General features: G+C 42.2%; 1 protein-coding gene across 1 annotated transcript in view; it reads right to left on the reverse strand.

Moving 5' to 3' along the window:
- Oca2 (OCA2 melanosomal transmembrane protein) overlaps positions 1-16,442 on the reverse strand; it is a 284,223-nt gene that overhangs the window by 179,846 nt on the left and 87,935 nt on the right. Inside the window, exons 12-15 of the mRNA XM_052763431.1 lie at positions 15,741-15,865; positions 14,661-14,799; positions 12,150-12,282; positions 10,719-10,866 (exon numbers count right to left, since the gene is read on the reverse strand). Coding sequence (XP_052619391.1) covers positions 10,719-10,866; positions 12,150-12,282; positions 14,661-14,799; positions 15,741-15,865 — 545 coding nt within the window. The remainder of the gene's footprint in view (positions 1-10,718; positions 10,867-12,149; positions 12,283-14,660; positions 14,800-15,740; positions 15,866-16,442) is intronic.

A 16,442-nucleotide genomic window follows, 5' to 3' on the forward strand; every position in this document is an offset into this window, starting at 1 on the left:
GTGGTCATGGTATCTCTTCACAGCAACAGAAACCCTCACTAAGCAGATCTAAACAGAGAATTCTCAAAAGGGGAATCTGAAATGGCTGAGAAATACTTAATGAAATGTTCAACACCCTTAGCTATCAGGGAACTGAAAATCAAAACTACTTTGAGATCCATCTTATACCTGTCAGAATGGCTAAGATCAATAACACAAGTGACAGCTCACACTGGCAAAGATATGGAATAAGGGGAGCACTCCTCCATTGCTGGTGGGAGTCCAAACTTGCATAGCCACTATGGAAATCAATACCACTATGTGGTGGTCCCTCAGAAAGTTGGGAATCAATCTATCTCAAGATCCAGCTAAAATACCATTCTTGGGCATATACCCAAAAGATGTTTTATCCAACTACAAGGACACTTGCTCAACCATGTTCATTGTTGCTCTATTCAAAATAGCCAGAAGTTGGAAACAACCTAGATGTCTCTCAACAGAATAGATAAAGAAAATGTGCTATATTTACACAAGGGAGTATTACTCAGCTATTTAAAAACATACATCATGAAATTTTCAGGCAAATGGATGAAACTAGAAAAAATCATCCTGAGTGAGGTAACCCAGACCCAGAAAGATAAATCTGGTATGCACTCACTTATATGCAGACATTAGCCATTAAATAAATGACAAGAAACCTACAATCCATCAACCCAGAGAGGTTAGGTTTATAAGAAGGGACGAGGAGGACATATGGACTCCCTGAAAGTGGAAAACAGAATAGATTCTATGGGTGGACTGAAGACAGGTCAGAGGGAACAGGAATGAGAGGATAAGATAGGTAAGGGAAGGAGAGATAGAGTTGAGGCAGAGAATTCAGGGAGAAATAGCTGTAATTGAGGGGCATTTAAGGAATGGTATGGAAACCTAGTGCATTGGAAATTTTTTAAATATATGAAGGTGATCCTAATGAGATCTCCTAATAATGGGGGAGATGAAGTCCCAACTGGCCATCTCTTGTCACTAAACAAGGATTCTAATACCTAGACTAGGTTGCGTTCATTTGAGTTGTTGGCCAAGGGGGTCTCATGAAAATCCCCACACAACCAAGGCTGTTGCTGAGACAATGAGTTGCTTTCCACAGACTTACAGTGGTGTCCTATTGCTGAGGAAAACACACACACACAACTCATTGAACATGGAGAAGTTGAGTTGGTACCTACATGGAACCTTCACCCCTACATTCTATTCCCTTGGTGTAGAAAGGTATTCCACAGTCTACGAAAAGAGAAATGCAAACACCAACCAGTCACAACCTTTGACCTACAATCTGTCCTGTCTGCAAGATACACTAAGGCAATGGTGACACAGAACTTTTGGGAGTAGCCAACCAACGTCTGACTTGACTTAAGGCCCATTGCACGAGACGGAAACCATACCTGACACTGCTAGAGTGATCAAGAACCAGAGGCTAGGACAGCCCAGAGACCCAAGATTAGTGCCTTATTCAGTCATCATCAGAGAAGCTTCCTCCTACAGCACACAGGAACAGAGGCAGAGACCCACAGCCAGTTATTACATAAAAAAGAGAAAGGCCTTGGAACACACAGCTCTAAATGGGATGTCTCCATCAAATCCCTACCCTCAGAGCAGAGGGAACCCAGAGGTGAAAAGAGTGTAAGAATCAGAGGGAACAGAGGACATCAGGGGAACAATGCCCTCTGATTCAGCTGAGGAAGACTCGTATGAACTCACAGAGACTGGAGCAGCAAGCATAGGGTTGAAAGAGGTCTGCCTCAGGTCCTCTATGTGTATATTATAGCTTTCACCTTGGTATTTTTGTGGGACTCCTGAGTGTGTAAATAAGTGGTTCTCTGATTCTTGTGCCTGCTCTTAGGGTTCTTTTCCTTCTGCTGGGTTGCCTGATCCAACCTCAATGTGATTTTTTTTTGGTTTTAGTTTACTATATTTTATTTTGTCACATTTGGTTGTTATCTCTTAGAGGCCTGTTCTTTTTTTATTTTAATTTTTTTATTCATTTTACATACCAACCACAGATTCCTCCTCTCATCCTTCCTCCCCCTCTCCCACCCTTTCTCTCCCCCACACTTTCTCCCCTCCTCCAAGAGGCCTGTTCTTTTCTAATAAGAGACAGAAAGGGAATAGATCTGGAGGAGAGGTGGTGAAGAACGTGGATGGGTAAAGAGAAGGAAAACTGTAATATACTCAGGATATAATATATGAGAATAGAATCTGTTTTCAATTAAGAAAAATCCTAGATGGAAAAAAAAAAGAAAATACAGGAAGCAATGTTAAGAGCTAAAGAGAGAAATGGGCATAGCAGAGAGACTGTAGAAAGAAAGAAATGTTTTACCAAAACATAAACTATCAGAGAACACAAACACTACCACAAAAAATCAACAACACAATGGCCAGAATTGACACATATTTCAACAACATTTTAAATACCAACGGTCCCAATTCTCCAATCAAAAGCTATAGGATGACTGAATGGATCAAGAAACAAAATCTGAGGCCCGCTGCCTCAGTGTGTGTAGGTGGAAGACGCTCAGGCCAGGCAGAAGACACCAAGACCCACACTCCACCTCGCAGAGTGGGCAGGCCTGGAGGGCAGTGGGGCGGGCAGGCAGGGTGGGCAGGCGGGTGCCACTATGATGAACAAGTATGTGATGGTGAGAAGGGAGAGATAGAGTCACGGAGCAGTGTGTGCACTGTGCAGAGCTGTGGAACTGAAGATGTGACAGCAGTGAGGACCAGGCAGATGTGAGCGGCCTACACTGCCATCTCAGCCCATGGTGATAAACAGATCTGTGCTGCTGCCAAGGGCTCTGTGTCTGGGGCAGAGGTCCTGCTCCAGCCCGGGTCTGTGCTGATGTCTGTGACCAGTGTTATCACCAAAAGCCATGCAGATGCCCATGGTCTGGGCTGCTGCCTGAAGCCATGGTGGTGCCCATGGCCCATGCTGCCCCTCAAGGGCCATGTTGATGTGGGTGGCCTGCACTGCCACCTGGGACCAGGTCAGTGTGTGTGGTCTGTGCTGCCTCGGAGGACCTTGTCTGGGTCTGTGGTCCTGTTGCAGCCAGGGACCGTGTTCATGGTCTGTACTGTTGCCAGAAAACATGTGGAAGCCTGTGATAAAGAGCAAGGAAGCTACTTTTGCAGTGATATCGATGATTGCAGACACACAGTTGAGAAAAAGGGACATGGAAGGCTTCTGTGACAACCTCTACCCCCCTAGTCTACCCCCCTCCCCCGCCCCAATGTAACAGCCTAGATAGGAAGCCGTGGAAGAGAACCCTTTAAAAGTGTGATGACAATGCTGAAGTTGGCTCTCCATAATTGATGGCTTCTGGCAGAGGTGCTGGAGGGGAATGACTCAGTTCTATTTATGGGGCTGGCAACTGGGAGCTCGACCATGCTCCAGTGAGTCTATAGATAACACAGATTAGACTTCTTTTTTAATTTCCATTTTCATGTTTGGGACTTTCTTTAGGGGGACAGTTACAAGGGTGGGGGGCAAACATAAAAGGACTGAGAGATGAGTGCAACTGGGGTTCACAATGCGAAATTCCCAAAGAATCAATAAAAGTATTTTTATAAAAAGAAAAGAAACAAAATCCATCTATCTGTTCTCTAACAGAAACACATTTGAGCTTTATAGAGGCACCACCTAAAAGTATGGAAAAACATTCCCTAATTTAATGGAACCAGGAAGCAAGCAGGTAGGCTATACTAATACCTGACAAAACAGACTTCAAACTAAAGCTAATCAGAAGAGATAGTGAGGGATCCATCATTCTAATCAAGGGAACAGTTAATCAAGAAGACCTTACTATCCTACTATATGTACAACAAACTCTGGTTTGCATATATTATTTCATAAAAAATAATAGTATTAAATTTTCATCTTAAAAATTAATAATGACAATAATAATGTCTTATTGGATTTAAAGGCACAGATTAAAATCAACCCATTAATAGTAGGTGATTTCAACACCCCACTTTCCTCAAGAGACAAAAAATAAACAGAAACATCAGAATTAATTAACATCATACATCAAATGGGCTTAACAGATTCCTACAGAATATTTTACCTAACTGCCAAAGAATGAACATTCTACTAAACAAGACATGGAACTTTCTATAAAATGTACCACACTATGGGCACAAAACAAATTTTTACTAATACAGAATGATTGAATAACTACTGCAACCTATCTGACCACAAGGCAATAAAACTGAAAACTGACAACAAACAAATTTCTAGTTAATACACAAAATCAAGGAGATTAAGTGACTCTTTACTGAATGGGCCAAGAAAAAATCAAGACAGAAAAGTATCCCAGAAGTAAATGAAAATGAAAACACTACACAATAAAACCTCCAGAACACACTGAAGGCAGTTCTACAAAAGTGATTAACATCTCCATGTGCCAACAATAAAAAAGCAAGATGAGTAAAAATTACAGATTTAGTGATGCAACTCAAAAATTTGGAAAAACAGCCGGGCAGTGGTGGCGCACACCTTTAACCCAGCACTCAGGAGGCAGAGCCAGGCAGATCTCAGTGAGTTCGAGGCCAGCTCTGGTCTATAGAGCGAGTTCCAGGACAGGAACCAAAACTACACGGAGAAACCCTGTCTCGAAACCCCCCCACCCAAAAAAATGGAAAAACAAGAACAAACCAAATACAAACCCAGTCAATAGCAAAAAATAATAAAAAATCAAAGCAGAAATCAATGAATAACAAAGAAAATGATAGACACAATCAATGAATCTAAGAGTTAGTTCTTTGAGAAGATAAACAAGATTGATAAACCCTTGGTCCAACTAGTCAATAAAAGGGGTAGGGGAGGAGAGGACCCAAATTAACAGAATCATAAATAAGGAAGGAAACACCACAACAGACACCAAAGAAATTCAGAATGTTATAAGGGACTTTTTTTTTTTTTTTTTTTGGTCTTTCGAGACAGGGTTTCTCTGTGTAGCTTTGCGCCTTTCCTGGAACTCACTTGGTAGTCCAGGCTGGCCTCGAACTCACAGAGATCCACCTGGCTCTGCCTCCCGAGTGCTGGGATTAAAGGCGTGCGCCACCATCGCCCGACCTTTTTTTTTTTTTTTTTTTAACTTTTTTCCCCCAAAGGTTTATTTATTTATTATGTATACAATATTCTGTCTGCATGTGTTCTTGCAGGCCAGAAGATGGCACCAGATCCCATTATAGATGGTTATGAGCCACCATGTGGTTGCTGGGAATTGAACTCATGACCTCTGAAAGAGTAGTCAGTGCTCTTAACCTCTGAGCCATCTCTCCAGCCATAAGGGACTATTTTAAAACCTGTACTTAATTAAGTTGGAAAACATAAAAGAAATAGATGAATTTCTCGATTCACACTAACCATACAAAATTAAACCAAGAAGTCAACAACCTAAACAGTTCATAACAAATGAGGGGATTTACGAGTTTACCACAGAATTTTACTAGACTTTTAATAATCTACATCCAATCCTTCTTAAACTATTTTTAAAAATATAGACAGTGAGCATAACAAAACCCTTTCTTCTAAGCCAGTGTCACTCTAAAACCAACTATAGAAAACTATAGTTGAATATCCCTGATGAGTATGCACTTTAAAATGCTCAATAAAATACTTGCAAATGAAATACAAATATACTTCAAAAAGGTTATACAACATGACCAAGTTATCTTTCTCCATGAAATGCAGGGATGGTTCAACACTCACAAGTCTATAAATGCAACAAACCACATAAGTGGACTTAAATGTAAAAATCACATGATCAATTCAATAAATATAGAAAAGGCCCTGGAAAAATTCAAAACACCTTCATGATAAAAATCCTAGAGACTGTGGGGCAAGAGAGCACATACTTCAACATAATAATACCTATATATGAGAGACCCATAGCCAAATTCATCCTAAATGAAGAAAAGCTTGAAGCAACCCCACTGAACTCAGAAATGAGTCGGGGTGTACACTATCCCCACTCCTTCTCAACTAACACAAGCACTAACTCAAGCAATAAGACAAGAGAAGGAAATTAAAGGGACTTAAGTAGGGAAATTATAAGTCAAACTATTTCTATTTACAGAAAACATTATACTATACATTACAGAGTTCAAAAATTCTACCAGAAACCTTCTAGAAATAATAAACAAATTTAGCAATGTGTCAGAATATGGAATAAATTTGTAGATATTGATAATAGCTTTCAATATAGCAGGAACAAGCATACAGAGGAAGAGACCATAAACACACTCCCATTCACAATAGCCCTCCCCAAAATAAAATATTTAAGAATAAGCCTAACCAAGGACATGAAGAACTCCTTCACCGAAAGAGAAAGAAGAAGACATAAGAAAAAGGCACCTCAGGCTTATGGACTGATAGAATTAAAACTGTAAAAATGACCATTTTACCAAAAGTCATTTATAGATTAAATACAATTCCAATCAAAATTCCTATCTTATTCATCACAGAAATAGAAAAGGATATCCTAAAATTCACATGGAACCACAAAAGACCCCCAGAGAACCAAACAATCCTGAACAAAAAGAACAATGCTGGAAGAATTACCATTACAGATCTTAAGATACATTACTGAGACATTATAATCAAAACAATATGGTACTGGAACCAAATCAGCCATGAAACCAATGGAACAAAATCAAAGAGCCAAGCATGAATACATGTTAACTACAGCCATCTAATACTTGACAAATATGCCAAAAACATATGCTGGAGACAATATCTTAAAAACTTGTGCTGGGAAAATGGGATGTCCAGATGCAGAAGAATGAAATTAGACCCGTGTCTATCACCCAGTACAAAAACTAACTCAAAATCGATCAAAATCCTAGACATGAAACCTGAAAGACTGGAACTGCCAGAAGAAAACATAGGCAGTATCCTACACGATGTAAGTGTAGGAAAGGACTTCCTGAATAAGACTCCATTTCCCCCAAGAACTGAGGCCACAATTGACAAGTGGGACTTTATAAAACTAAAAAGGTTCTGCACAGCTAAAGAAACAACCCAGTGAAGAGGAAGCTCACATAATGGGAGAGACTATTTGTCAGCTACGCCTATGACAGAAGATTAACATCCAGAATATATGACAAACTCAAAAAGCAAAGAACATTCAAAAAAGAGAGTTCAAAAGAAGGGAAGTATGGCTGAGAAATATCTAAAAAGAGAGAGAGGGGTTTGTAGCTAGAGTTTTCCTGCCTGGCCCACAGTCAGGACAAATCTCTCTCAGCCGCCAGTCCCACAGCCGCTCAAACCCGACCAAGTAAATACAGAGACTTATATTGGTTACAAACTGTATGGCCGTGGCAGGCTTCTTGCTAACTGTTCTTACAGCTTAAATTAATCCATTTCTATTAATCTATACCTTGCCACATGGCTTGTGGCTTACCGGCATCTTCACATGCGGCTTGTCATCATGGCGGCTGGCAGTGTCACCCTGACTCAGCCTTCCACTTCCCAGCTTTATTCTCCTCCTTGTCCCACCTACACTTCCTGCCTAGCCAATGACCAATCAGTGTTTTATTTTTTGACCAAACAGCAACACATTTGCCATACAGAACATCCCACAGCAGGGGTTCGTAGTACCTAGCAATTAGGGAAATGAAAATCAAAACAGCTCTGAGATTTCATCTCATCCCAGTCAGAAGGGCAAAGAGTAACAAAACCACCACCACTAAAGGCTGGAGGGGATGTGGGGGGGACTGCAAACCAGGGCAGCCACTATGGAAATAGGTGTGGAGGATCCTCAAAAAGCTAAAAATGAATCCACCGTTTGATCCGTTTGTCCCAACCCTTGGCATATGCCCAAAGGACTCAGTATCCCACTCCATAGGTACTTGCTCAGCCATGTTCATTGCTGCTCTAGTCACAAGAGCTAGGAAATGGAAACAACCAAAATGTCCTTCAACTGACAAATGGATAACAAAAACACAGTACATATACACTATGGAATTCCATTCAGCTGTAAAAAAAAACAAATGATGACATTTGAAGGTAAATGGGTAGAACTAGAAAAGATCATCTTGAGTGAGGTAATTGAGATCCAGAAAGACAAATACATGTTCTTGCTCATCTGAGGCTCCTAGCTCTAAATCTTCAGATGTTGACTATCTACATCCTCGAGTATCTGTAGAAACTAGGAAAGCAAAATGGAAGCATTGCCTGGGTAGGGGATTGGGGGAGCAATAGAGAGCGAAATACCAGGATACAAGTGATTTAATTGTGGAAATGGGAAAGGGGAGCTCTAACAAGGTAGAGGGAAAGATAAATACAGACGAAGGGGAATGTGGGTAAAACACAGTAAGCATGTCTGGAAAATCATAAGCAATCATACTATTAACTATCTACCTTTAAAAAAAACTATAATACATGTCAGTCTGTGTAAATATGCATAGTTTAAATGAAACTACCTCATCTTGGCTGACAATACTTCCTCAAGTGCCAAAGACCACTGTACAAAAACCCAACACCAGCTGTGATAAACCTTCTTTGGAGCTGTTGGTCCGAGTTGTCCAAGAAATGCCCAAAACATTACAGGTTATCATTCTTACCTTTGGTTACCCCCTAGAAGAGGAAAGTAAGTCCCTAGAGCTGAAGACATTATGCACTTCACAATCAGGGCTCAGAGGCCTCTGAGCTGGAACTGACCTGAATGCTTCTCCTTGCGGACTAGCTTTCAGAAGGCACCATGAATGCTTCCAAAGGAGGGAGGCAATCAACACTTCAATCCAGCTGTGAATGACGCCAATGACCAGCATGACATGATAACCCTAATAATGGTGGAGTAGTGGCATGCATATCTTGGCAATAACCAAAAGCTCTCTAATTGAACTTCAAACCTGCTCTACAAGAGGGAAATCATGTCTGTACTGGAAATATCACCAATTACCAAGAGCTAGTGAAGTCAATGGATGTTGAAGGAGAACCTGCAAACCAACACTTTACTAAGTTAGCACAATCCCTAACTACATTCAAAATTTTGTCCTTATATCTACAGACAAATGTAGTATTCATCCCTCATCAAGGAAATTTCTCTTTGCAACAGACACTGACCATAACAGAGAACGACAACCCATCAAAATTCAGGGATCTGTGGAACCCAGTCCCAGTGGACACCTCTACAAAACAACTCTTGCACCCAGAGGGCATTGCATAAGAAGGGGTGGAAACACTGTAAGAACCAGAGGATCAGGGACTTTGCTATGAGACCGTGTCTTCCAGTAACATCATAAGAAACACCCGTAGAGTCTCACCTACATGACTGCCTAAACGTGAGCAGAACAAGAAGGACACAATAGGCATGCCTACATGGACAAGCAAAAGACCACAAGGCCTGAACCCTACATAAAGAACTACAGGCAACTGAGGAATATTGAGAGTAGAAAAACACAGTCTTCTCCAAGGAAGCACCAACCAACTGATTACCCAATACCAAATAGTCATCCCTGAAAACATGCATGCAATGAACATTATACAGACTGAGCAGGTTATACTTAGGAATATGTTTGAATATACATATACATATATGCATGTGGCAAAAATTAATAAAAAATAAGCCAAGAATTTTTAAAGATAGTGAGGAAGGGTACATGGGAGGGCTTGGAAGGAGGAAAAGGAAAGAAAAATTGATGTATTTATTTTATAAAATTTATTTACTTTTTTTGGCATTGGTAGTTTCCCTGCATGTACATCTATGTGAGGATATCAGATCCCCTGGAGCTAGAGTCACAGACTGTAATGAGCTGCCATATGGGTGCTGGGAATTTAACCCATGTCCTCTGGAAGAACAGCTAATGCTCCTTACCGCTTGAGTCATCTCTCCACCCCCTAGATGTATTTATATTATAATCTCAAGGGCTGGAGAGATGGCTCAGCCCTTAAAGGCTAGGCTCACAACCAATAATATAATATCAAAAATTATATATATTTATATAAAGATTGTGGGATTTTTAAAGTTACACTATGTTTTTTGCTGTAATCGTAACATGAGATATTGGAAATAAGCAGGGGAAGGTTATGGTTTAACAGCGATGTGTTTGTGTGTCAAATTGACAAGGGGGATCAATTATGCTGGTTAGTGTTTGCCAGCTTGACACAAACTAGAGTCATTTGGGATGATGGCTCCTTAAGTGAAAACATGCCTCCTCCAGATTGCCTGTAGGCAAGACTGCAGGGCATCTTCTTGATTAATGATTGATATGGGAATGTCACCTCCTTGTGAGGAGTATCACCCTGGAAGGCAGTTCTGGGTTGTAAAAAAAAAAAAAAAAATGCTGAGTGAACAATAGAAAGCAAACCAGTAAGCATTCCTCCATGGACTCACTTTCACTTTCTGCCTTCGGCACCTGCCCTGAATTCTCTCAGTGATGTAAGCTGTGCGATGAACTAACCCTTTCCTCCTCAACTTGCTTTGAGGCATGGTGTTTATTACAGCAATAGCAAGAAAACTGGGACAGACTGTAAGCCCAAATAAACCCTTCCTTCTGTAAGTCACTATGGTGTTTAATCATAGCAACAGAAAACTTACTTAATGCTTTGACCAAAAATCTTTTTAATTCACTTGGGTATCATGACTTTCGAATGCAATGGAATATGTTCCTCACACAATGCCACCTTTAAGCACAACCTGTAAGGAGCCCCTGGTATAAATCCAAGTAGGATCACGTGGTACCTGTGAAAAGAATGCAACCTTTGGGCCAGCAGGTGCTCCAGGGCCAGCACTTTCTCCAGCAGTAGGCCACGCACAGCTGTCTCCTCACGGCTGGCCGGATTGATGCGCTGTGCAGTCAAACGCCAGACATGAATCTCATGCTTCAGTTCTGTAGAGAAATAAGGGCATGGCACTGAGTCTCTCCCACCCTCAGACACCAGCGAATGCCCCTACTACTCACCATGCACCAACAATGTGCACCCATCTTCCACCTAGTACAGGCTCTTCACAACAAGAGCTATGAGGGTGGAACCAGATGATAGAGTTGAATTCTGAAGGTCATCATGGGAGCAAGAAAAGCCATTTCAACCCTGCCTGAAGAATAAAGTCCTTTCTCAAACAATACCCTTTTAATTCATTTATTAACTTATTATTGTTGTGCTTTTGTTTGGTCAATGTCTTAACTCTAGGACTCAACAACCCTAGCTCATTCTCACTGGCCCTGCATTCAGCCAAAAATCTGAACATTGCTGCTGTGGTTTTAATACAATATGCCACAGTTTCTCAGCTGTTTAGCTAAAAGCAAGTGTATCTGGCTTGTCCTCTCCAAACTATGTGCCATGCTGTGATACAGCAAAGAAGTCTTACCAGTTGTTGAAACCATGCTCATGGACTTTCTGTCTCCTGGACAGGAAGCTATTATAAATGAGCCTCTAACTTTTAGCTTGCTCAGGCTGTGGTAGTTATAGCAACACAAATGAACTCAGCCAATTGCCCAGGCTTTGAATGGTTTCAGAAACAGAGTTCTTGAATAACAGCAGAATGGGTGTGACCCTCGGGCAGCCATGCATAGCAACTCTAGAGGGTATCTGGTAAGAAAACAGGAGGGAGGGAAGCATTCCCTCTCCTATCCTCCATGAGCTCGTATGTCACACATGAGAGACAAGGAATCAGCTGGTGAAATGCTGGCCGGAAAGGAGCAAACAGCATTTCACTCATCATTGAATTCAGACACCTCCTGATAGTGAACAGGAGAGAGATGGTTTACCATCCACTGCTTTCTAAGATAGTAAGATATTTTATGAGGCTTACATTTAACCTCTATTTTATAGTGTGTGTGTGTGTGTGTGTGTGTGTGTGTGTGTGTGTGTGTGTGTGTGTGTGTGTGTGTGTATGAGGAAAAGGCCAAGATAGCAGATTAAAAAGCAAGCCAGCCTTTATCAGTGCTCAGGAGACTCAGACTGAAGTGGCTGGAGAGCAGCTTACTGGACAAGTTGGAGGTAGCTGTGGACAGCCGTTGTTCCTAAGCATGCAGCATCCCAAGAGCAAATACCTTCCAGGTGATCCTGTGGGAGAGTGCCCCCCTCTTGCTCACAGAACGTCTCCCCCTGGGGGGCTGGGGGAAAATACTACAATAAAGAGTCTGCAGCTTGGAAAGATGCTCATACCCACCGACAATCTCACTAGGCTCTTTGTTATAAAGCTTTTTGTTCGAGTACAGGAGTCTGAGGAGTGGAACGGAGACCAGGAGAACGAAGCAAATCCCAAGGAACATGTGTGCTGTGAAACCAGCGAAGTCCAGGCCCTGGAAGAGCAAAGGAGCAGCACATGATATGTTGGCCTTAGGGAGGGCTGAGGCAGGGTGTGAACTGGAAACAATGGGGTCTCTGGTGACCTTGGACAAGAGTCCTGCAGCCAAACGCTGATGCTTAGTAAGTCTGAAATTGTTGTTGGTTGTTTTGGTTTCATTTGGTTTGGTTTTTACCAGACAGGGTTTCTCTGTATAGTCTTGGCTGTCCTGGAACTCAATTTGTATATCAGGCTGGCCTCATACTTGCAGAGATCCACCTGCCTCTGCCTTCCCAGTGCTGGGATTAATGGCGTGCGCCGCCATCACCACCTGGCTGATTAAAGTCTTTTTATATGTTTTGTGTTTTTGAAAAACCAGTGCTTACATCAATTACAAGCCACCTTAGAAGGTGGCAGTCACAAAAATAGACAATCACAACTAGCTCCTAACTAGGTTTAGTCCATCTTCATTACAGGGCTAATGTGTTGCCCTAGGATGAATAGAGGTCAAAATTGAATAATGTGGCCATATATATTCACTTATTTAATGGTTAATTTTTTTAATATTTGACTGAAGTACCTGCTGTGGATTGGAAGAGGCATCCTCTGGTTGTAAGGTACAGTATTCCCACCTTTGGACACTATGGCATCTGCACAGAGCACTAGAACCAGTTACAAGAGCCCCAGGGAGGCAGCCTCTCCCTTCCTTCCTGCTTTCTCTGCCTGCCTGTGGGGCTCTGTGTCATGGTCATCTGTTGGATGTGCTTCATTTTGGTAAAAATCACCCTTAGGTTAATTTGTTAGAGGATAAGTCAACAACATTCTTGGTTAATTTTGCTCTATATTTTGTTCTTTTATGTGCATCTTTAAGCAAATATGCACGATATATTTTAGCCCCCAGTAGGACAGATGAGGCCCTGAAGATTATCATCTATGAAAATTCAAGTAGCTTCCATGACTAACTACTACCATGAAAGGGGAGGTCAAGGGTACCACAGTACTCTGGGGCACTGGGATCTCAGAGACTGGAAGGATCTTGGCAGGAAGGGTCCGATCACAGAGGACACAGAAGTCCAGCTCTGCCGGGAGACAAGCTCACACAGGTAAAGGTAGAAAGCCCCGTGGGCTGTTGGAAAGTCACCTGCCAACACCTCTCACTACCTAGCTCAGGCTGATTGCCCCAACCTCCCAAGTAATGGGGTCGCAGGTGTGTGTCACCAAACTTCACTCAGAGCTCACCACGCTCTGGCAGTTCTTCAGTGGGAACACTACCTTGAACGTGACCTTTAGAGTTATCTACAGAATTCATACCCCAGATGTCTGATTGAAAGATAGTTTTATCTTAGGTGTTCATGAAAATGTTTTCATTTCCTTTAAAACCAGAGAAGAAAATAAAATGAGCCCGGGGTGCTGAAAAGTTTGATCAGTGCTTAAGAGCACGGACTGTTCTTGCAGAAGACGCAGATTTTTTTCCCCAGCACCCACATGGTGGCTCACAACTGTCCAGTTACAGGTGACAGACTGCCCTCTTCTGTCCAGGGCATTGGAAACCCTCTTCTAACCTCTGTGGGCACCAAGCATGCACATGGTGCACAGACATACATGCAGGAAAAAACATCCATACACATAAAATAAAAAAACAAACACTAAAATGTTTAATAAGCCTAAGAAAATGACTTACATATAATAGCAGTTCATTTACCTTTAAACCAACCAGGTCATAAAACAAATGGTTAGTTTTAGCAAATACAGCCTGAGGAGACCGGAGTTCTATATCCTGAGTCACTCTGGATCTGTTCAGAATGTAAGCCCCAAAGTTTTCTCCCATTGGAAGTGGTGGGACAATTAAAGAAAGGAGGGATGAGTAGAAGAATGAAGAATGAAGAGAGAATAAGGCCAGAGACAAGCACAGCAAAGCAACAGCATTGAGTGGATGTTGCTAGAAGAGTTTCACAGGTAAACTCATCAAGCAACAGAAAGGCCAAATAGAAAAACCCAAACTGATAATTTTCAGAAACAGCAGGAGCAGAGGCAGCATGTGGTGGGATGCTGATGCTTTACCGGGCCTGTTAGACACGTGTGTCTGGAACTCCTTGCCACTATTACAGCCCTTTGTAATTTCCTAGACATTTCTCCTTGATGTTCTCAGCAAGAAAACCACCTCCCATCGCACTAATATCAACATGGCTCCTAAATGCAGCCCTTTCACCTTGCAGGGTGCCTTTCTTTCCTTTCCTCTCCTACTTCTAATCTTTTACTTATGATCAATGGTATGCACTGTAAATTGATGACAGCAGGCACCTTGGTTCCTAGCAGTTAAGTAAAGGATATTGCATAGAGTGCTCAGTTGAATTGTGAATTTCCTGAAAGCAACCCTACTGTGCTATTACTTACCATTTTTCTCAACTCCTGGTTGGAAACAATGATGACATTTGGTGGGTCCCCAATGGCAGTGGCAGCTCCTCCGATGTTTGTGAAGATCACTTCTGCAATCAGGACTTGTCTTGGATCGAGATTGAGCACCTCACATAACCTATCGTGAATGTAAGCAAGTGATAAGGCCTGTGTGCAACCCAGATGTTTAAAGCACTTGCTTGTACAAGGAAGGCACATTCATGCACACACACACATACATGCACACACAATCTGTGGGAAGAGTAACACAGGCAATGAACAACAGCAGCAACATCCTTGGGTACCACTAATTATAAGAATTCCTCTAAGTTAACACATCAGAGTCTGAGCTATCCAAGTGATGATGTGCTTTCTGCCTGCTCAGTCTGGAAGGAGTACTGTGCTCTGTGTGTAGGGCCCCAGTAGAGGGAAGGACCTGGAGCAGGTGAATGGGCACTGGCTATCAGATGCCTTGAATCTGATGTGGTGGGTCACCAAAAATCACCAGCAGTAACACTAAGCTTGCTGACTTAGTTCCTTATCTGTCTTCCCCTTTTCTGAAGAGACCCTTAACACATTCTCTCTCTCTCTCTCCTTTCTTTGAATTACTACCTTAATTACCTCTTCCTTGGCTGTGGACCTCTACCTGGGCTGTATGAGATTTGCCCTGGAATCTTTGCCCCACAACCCTGGTCAGCTGAAGACTAAGCCTTAGGAGGAGGTGGAAGATGAAAATGTAGGAATTCATGAGCAAAAACTCCTGATATCTGATGATCTACATGAATGGCTTGCCTGTGTCCCCCACGACAGTCTATCTCCTAGAAAGCAATGCTCATATCTTCCAACTTCTCATGGTATTTCTGAGCTATGCTGATACCTGTACCTGTCTAGAGTTCTGTAGTCACACGAGCCAGAACCAGCCGGGCTGGAAGTTAATGACCTGTACTCCAGTAAAAGGATGGATACTATCCCTTGCCTTTTTGTAGATGTGAGGAAGGAACCTTGAGCCAGGTGGTACAACCTGAACACAAATCTGCCCCAAACCTATCTTAATTTCCATGTTGGGAATGTTCTACACACCTTATGGTGACGGGGGTGAAAAGGAGCATTGTGGTGACATTGTCTAAGAAGGCAGAAAGGACGGCAGCAATGAGACAAAGCATGATGATCATGGCCCACACTCTTCCTCGAGAAAGTTGGTATGCCTAGGATGTACATACAGGAATGAAGAAGCCAAAATCAGTACATTCATACATTAGAAGCTGTGTTTTCACTAATGACTCTAAGATATTGGGACCAAAATAAATTCTCATTCAGAATTTGCAGTTTTGTTGAAGAAGTTATTTTTTAAAAGAAATTTTCAATACCAAAACTAAAGTAAAGGTCAGCACCAGCCTTTACAGTAGTAGAGTATGCCAAGGTCTCCTCGCCCACCAGGTCATGGCACGATCTCCCCTCACTATGCATGGAAGGGTCAGTCCAAATCTTCAGACCTGTTGAGTGTCCAGGGTTTCAGTTAAAATGCAAAGCCCAACCACAATGAGTTACCATTTCACGCCTGCTAGAATTTTTATTTTAAAAGATAAAAGATAACAGGGCTGGCGATATGTGTCAGTGGTAGATTGTTTGGTTAGCATGCGTGAGGTCCAAGGTTCAATCCCCGGCACCAAATAAACCAGGTGTGGTGGCTCAGGTCTGTCATGCCAGCAGTGGGGAGATGGAAGTAGGCCATCCTCAGCAACACAGTGAGTTGGAGGCCAGGCTGTGTTAAATGAAGCCCTG

The sequence above is a fragment of the Peromyscus californicus genome, unplaced genomic scaffold, assembly GCF_007827085.1.
Source record: "Peromyscus californicus insignis strain IS unplaced genomic scaffold, ASM782708v3 Scaffold_4__1_contigs__length_199733344, whole genome shotgun sequence".
Lineage (NCBI taxonomy): Eukaryota > Metazoa > Chordata > Mammalia > Rodentia > Cricetidae > Peromyscus > Peromyscus californicus.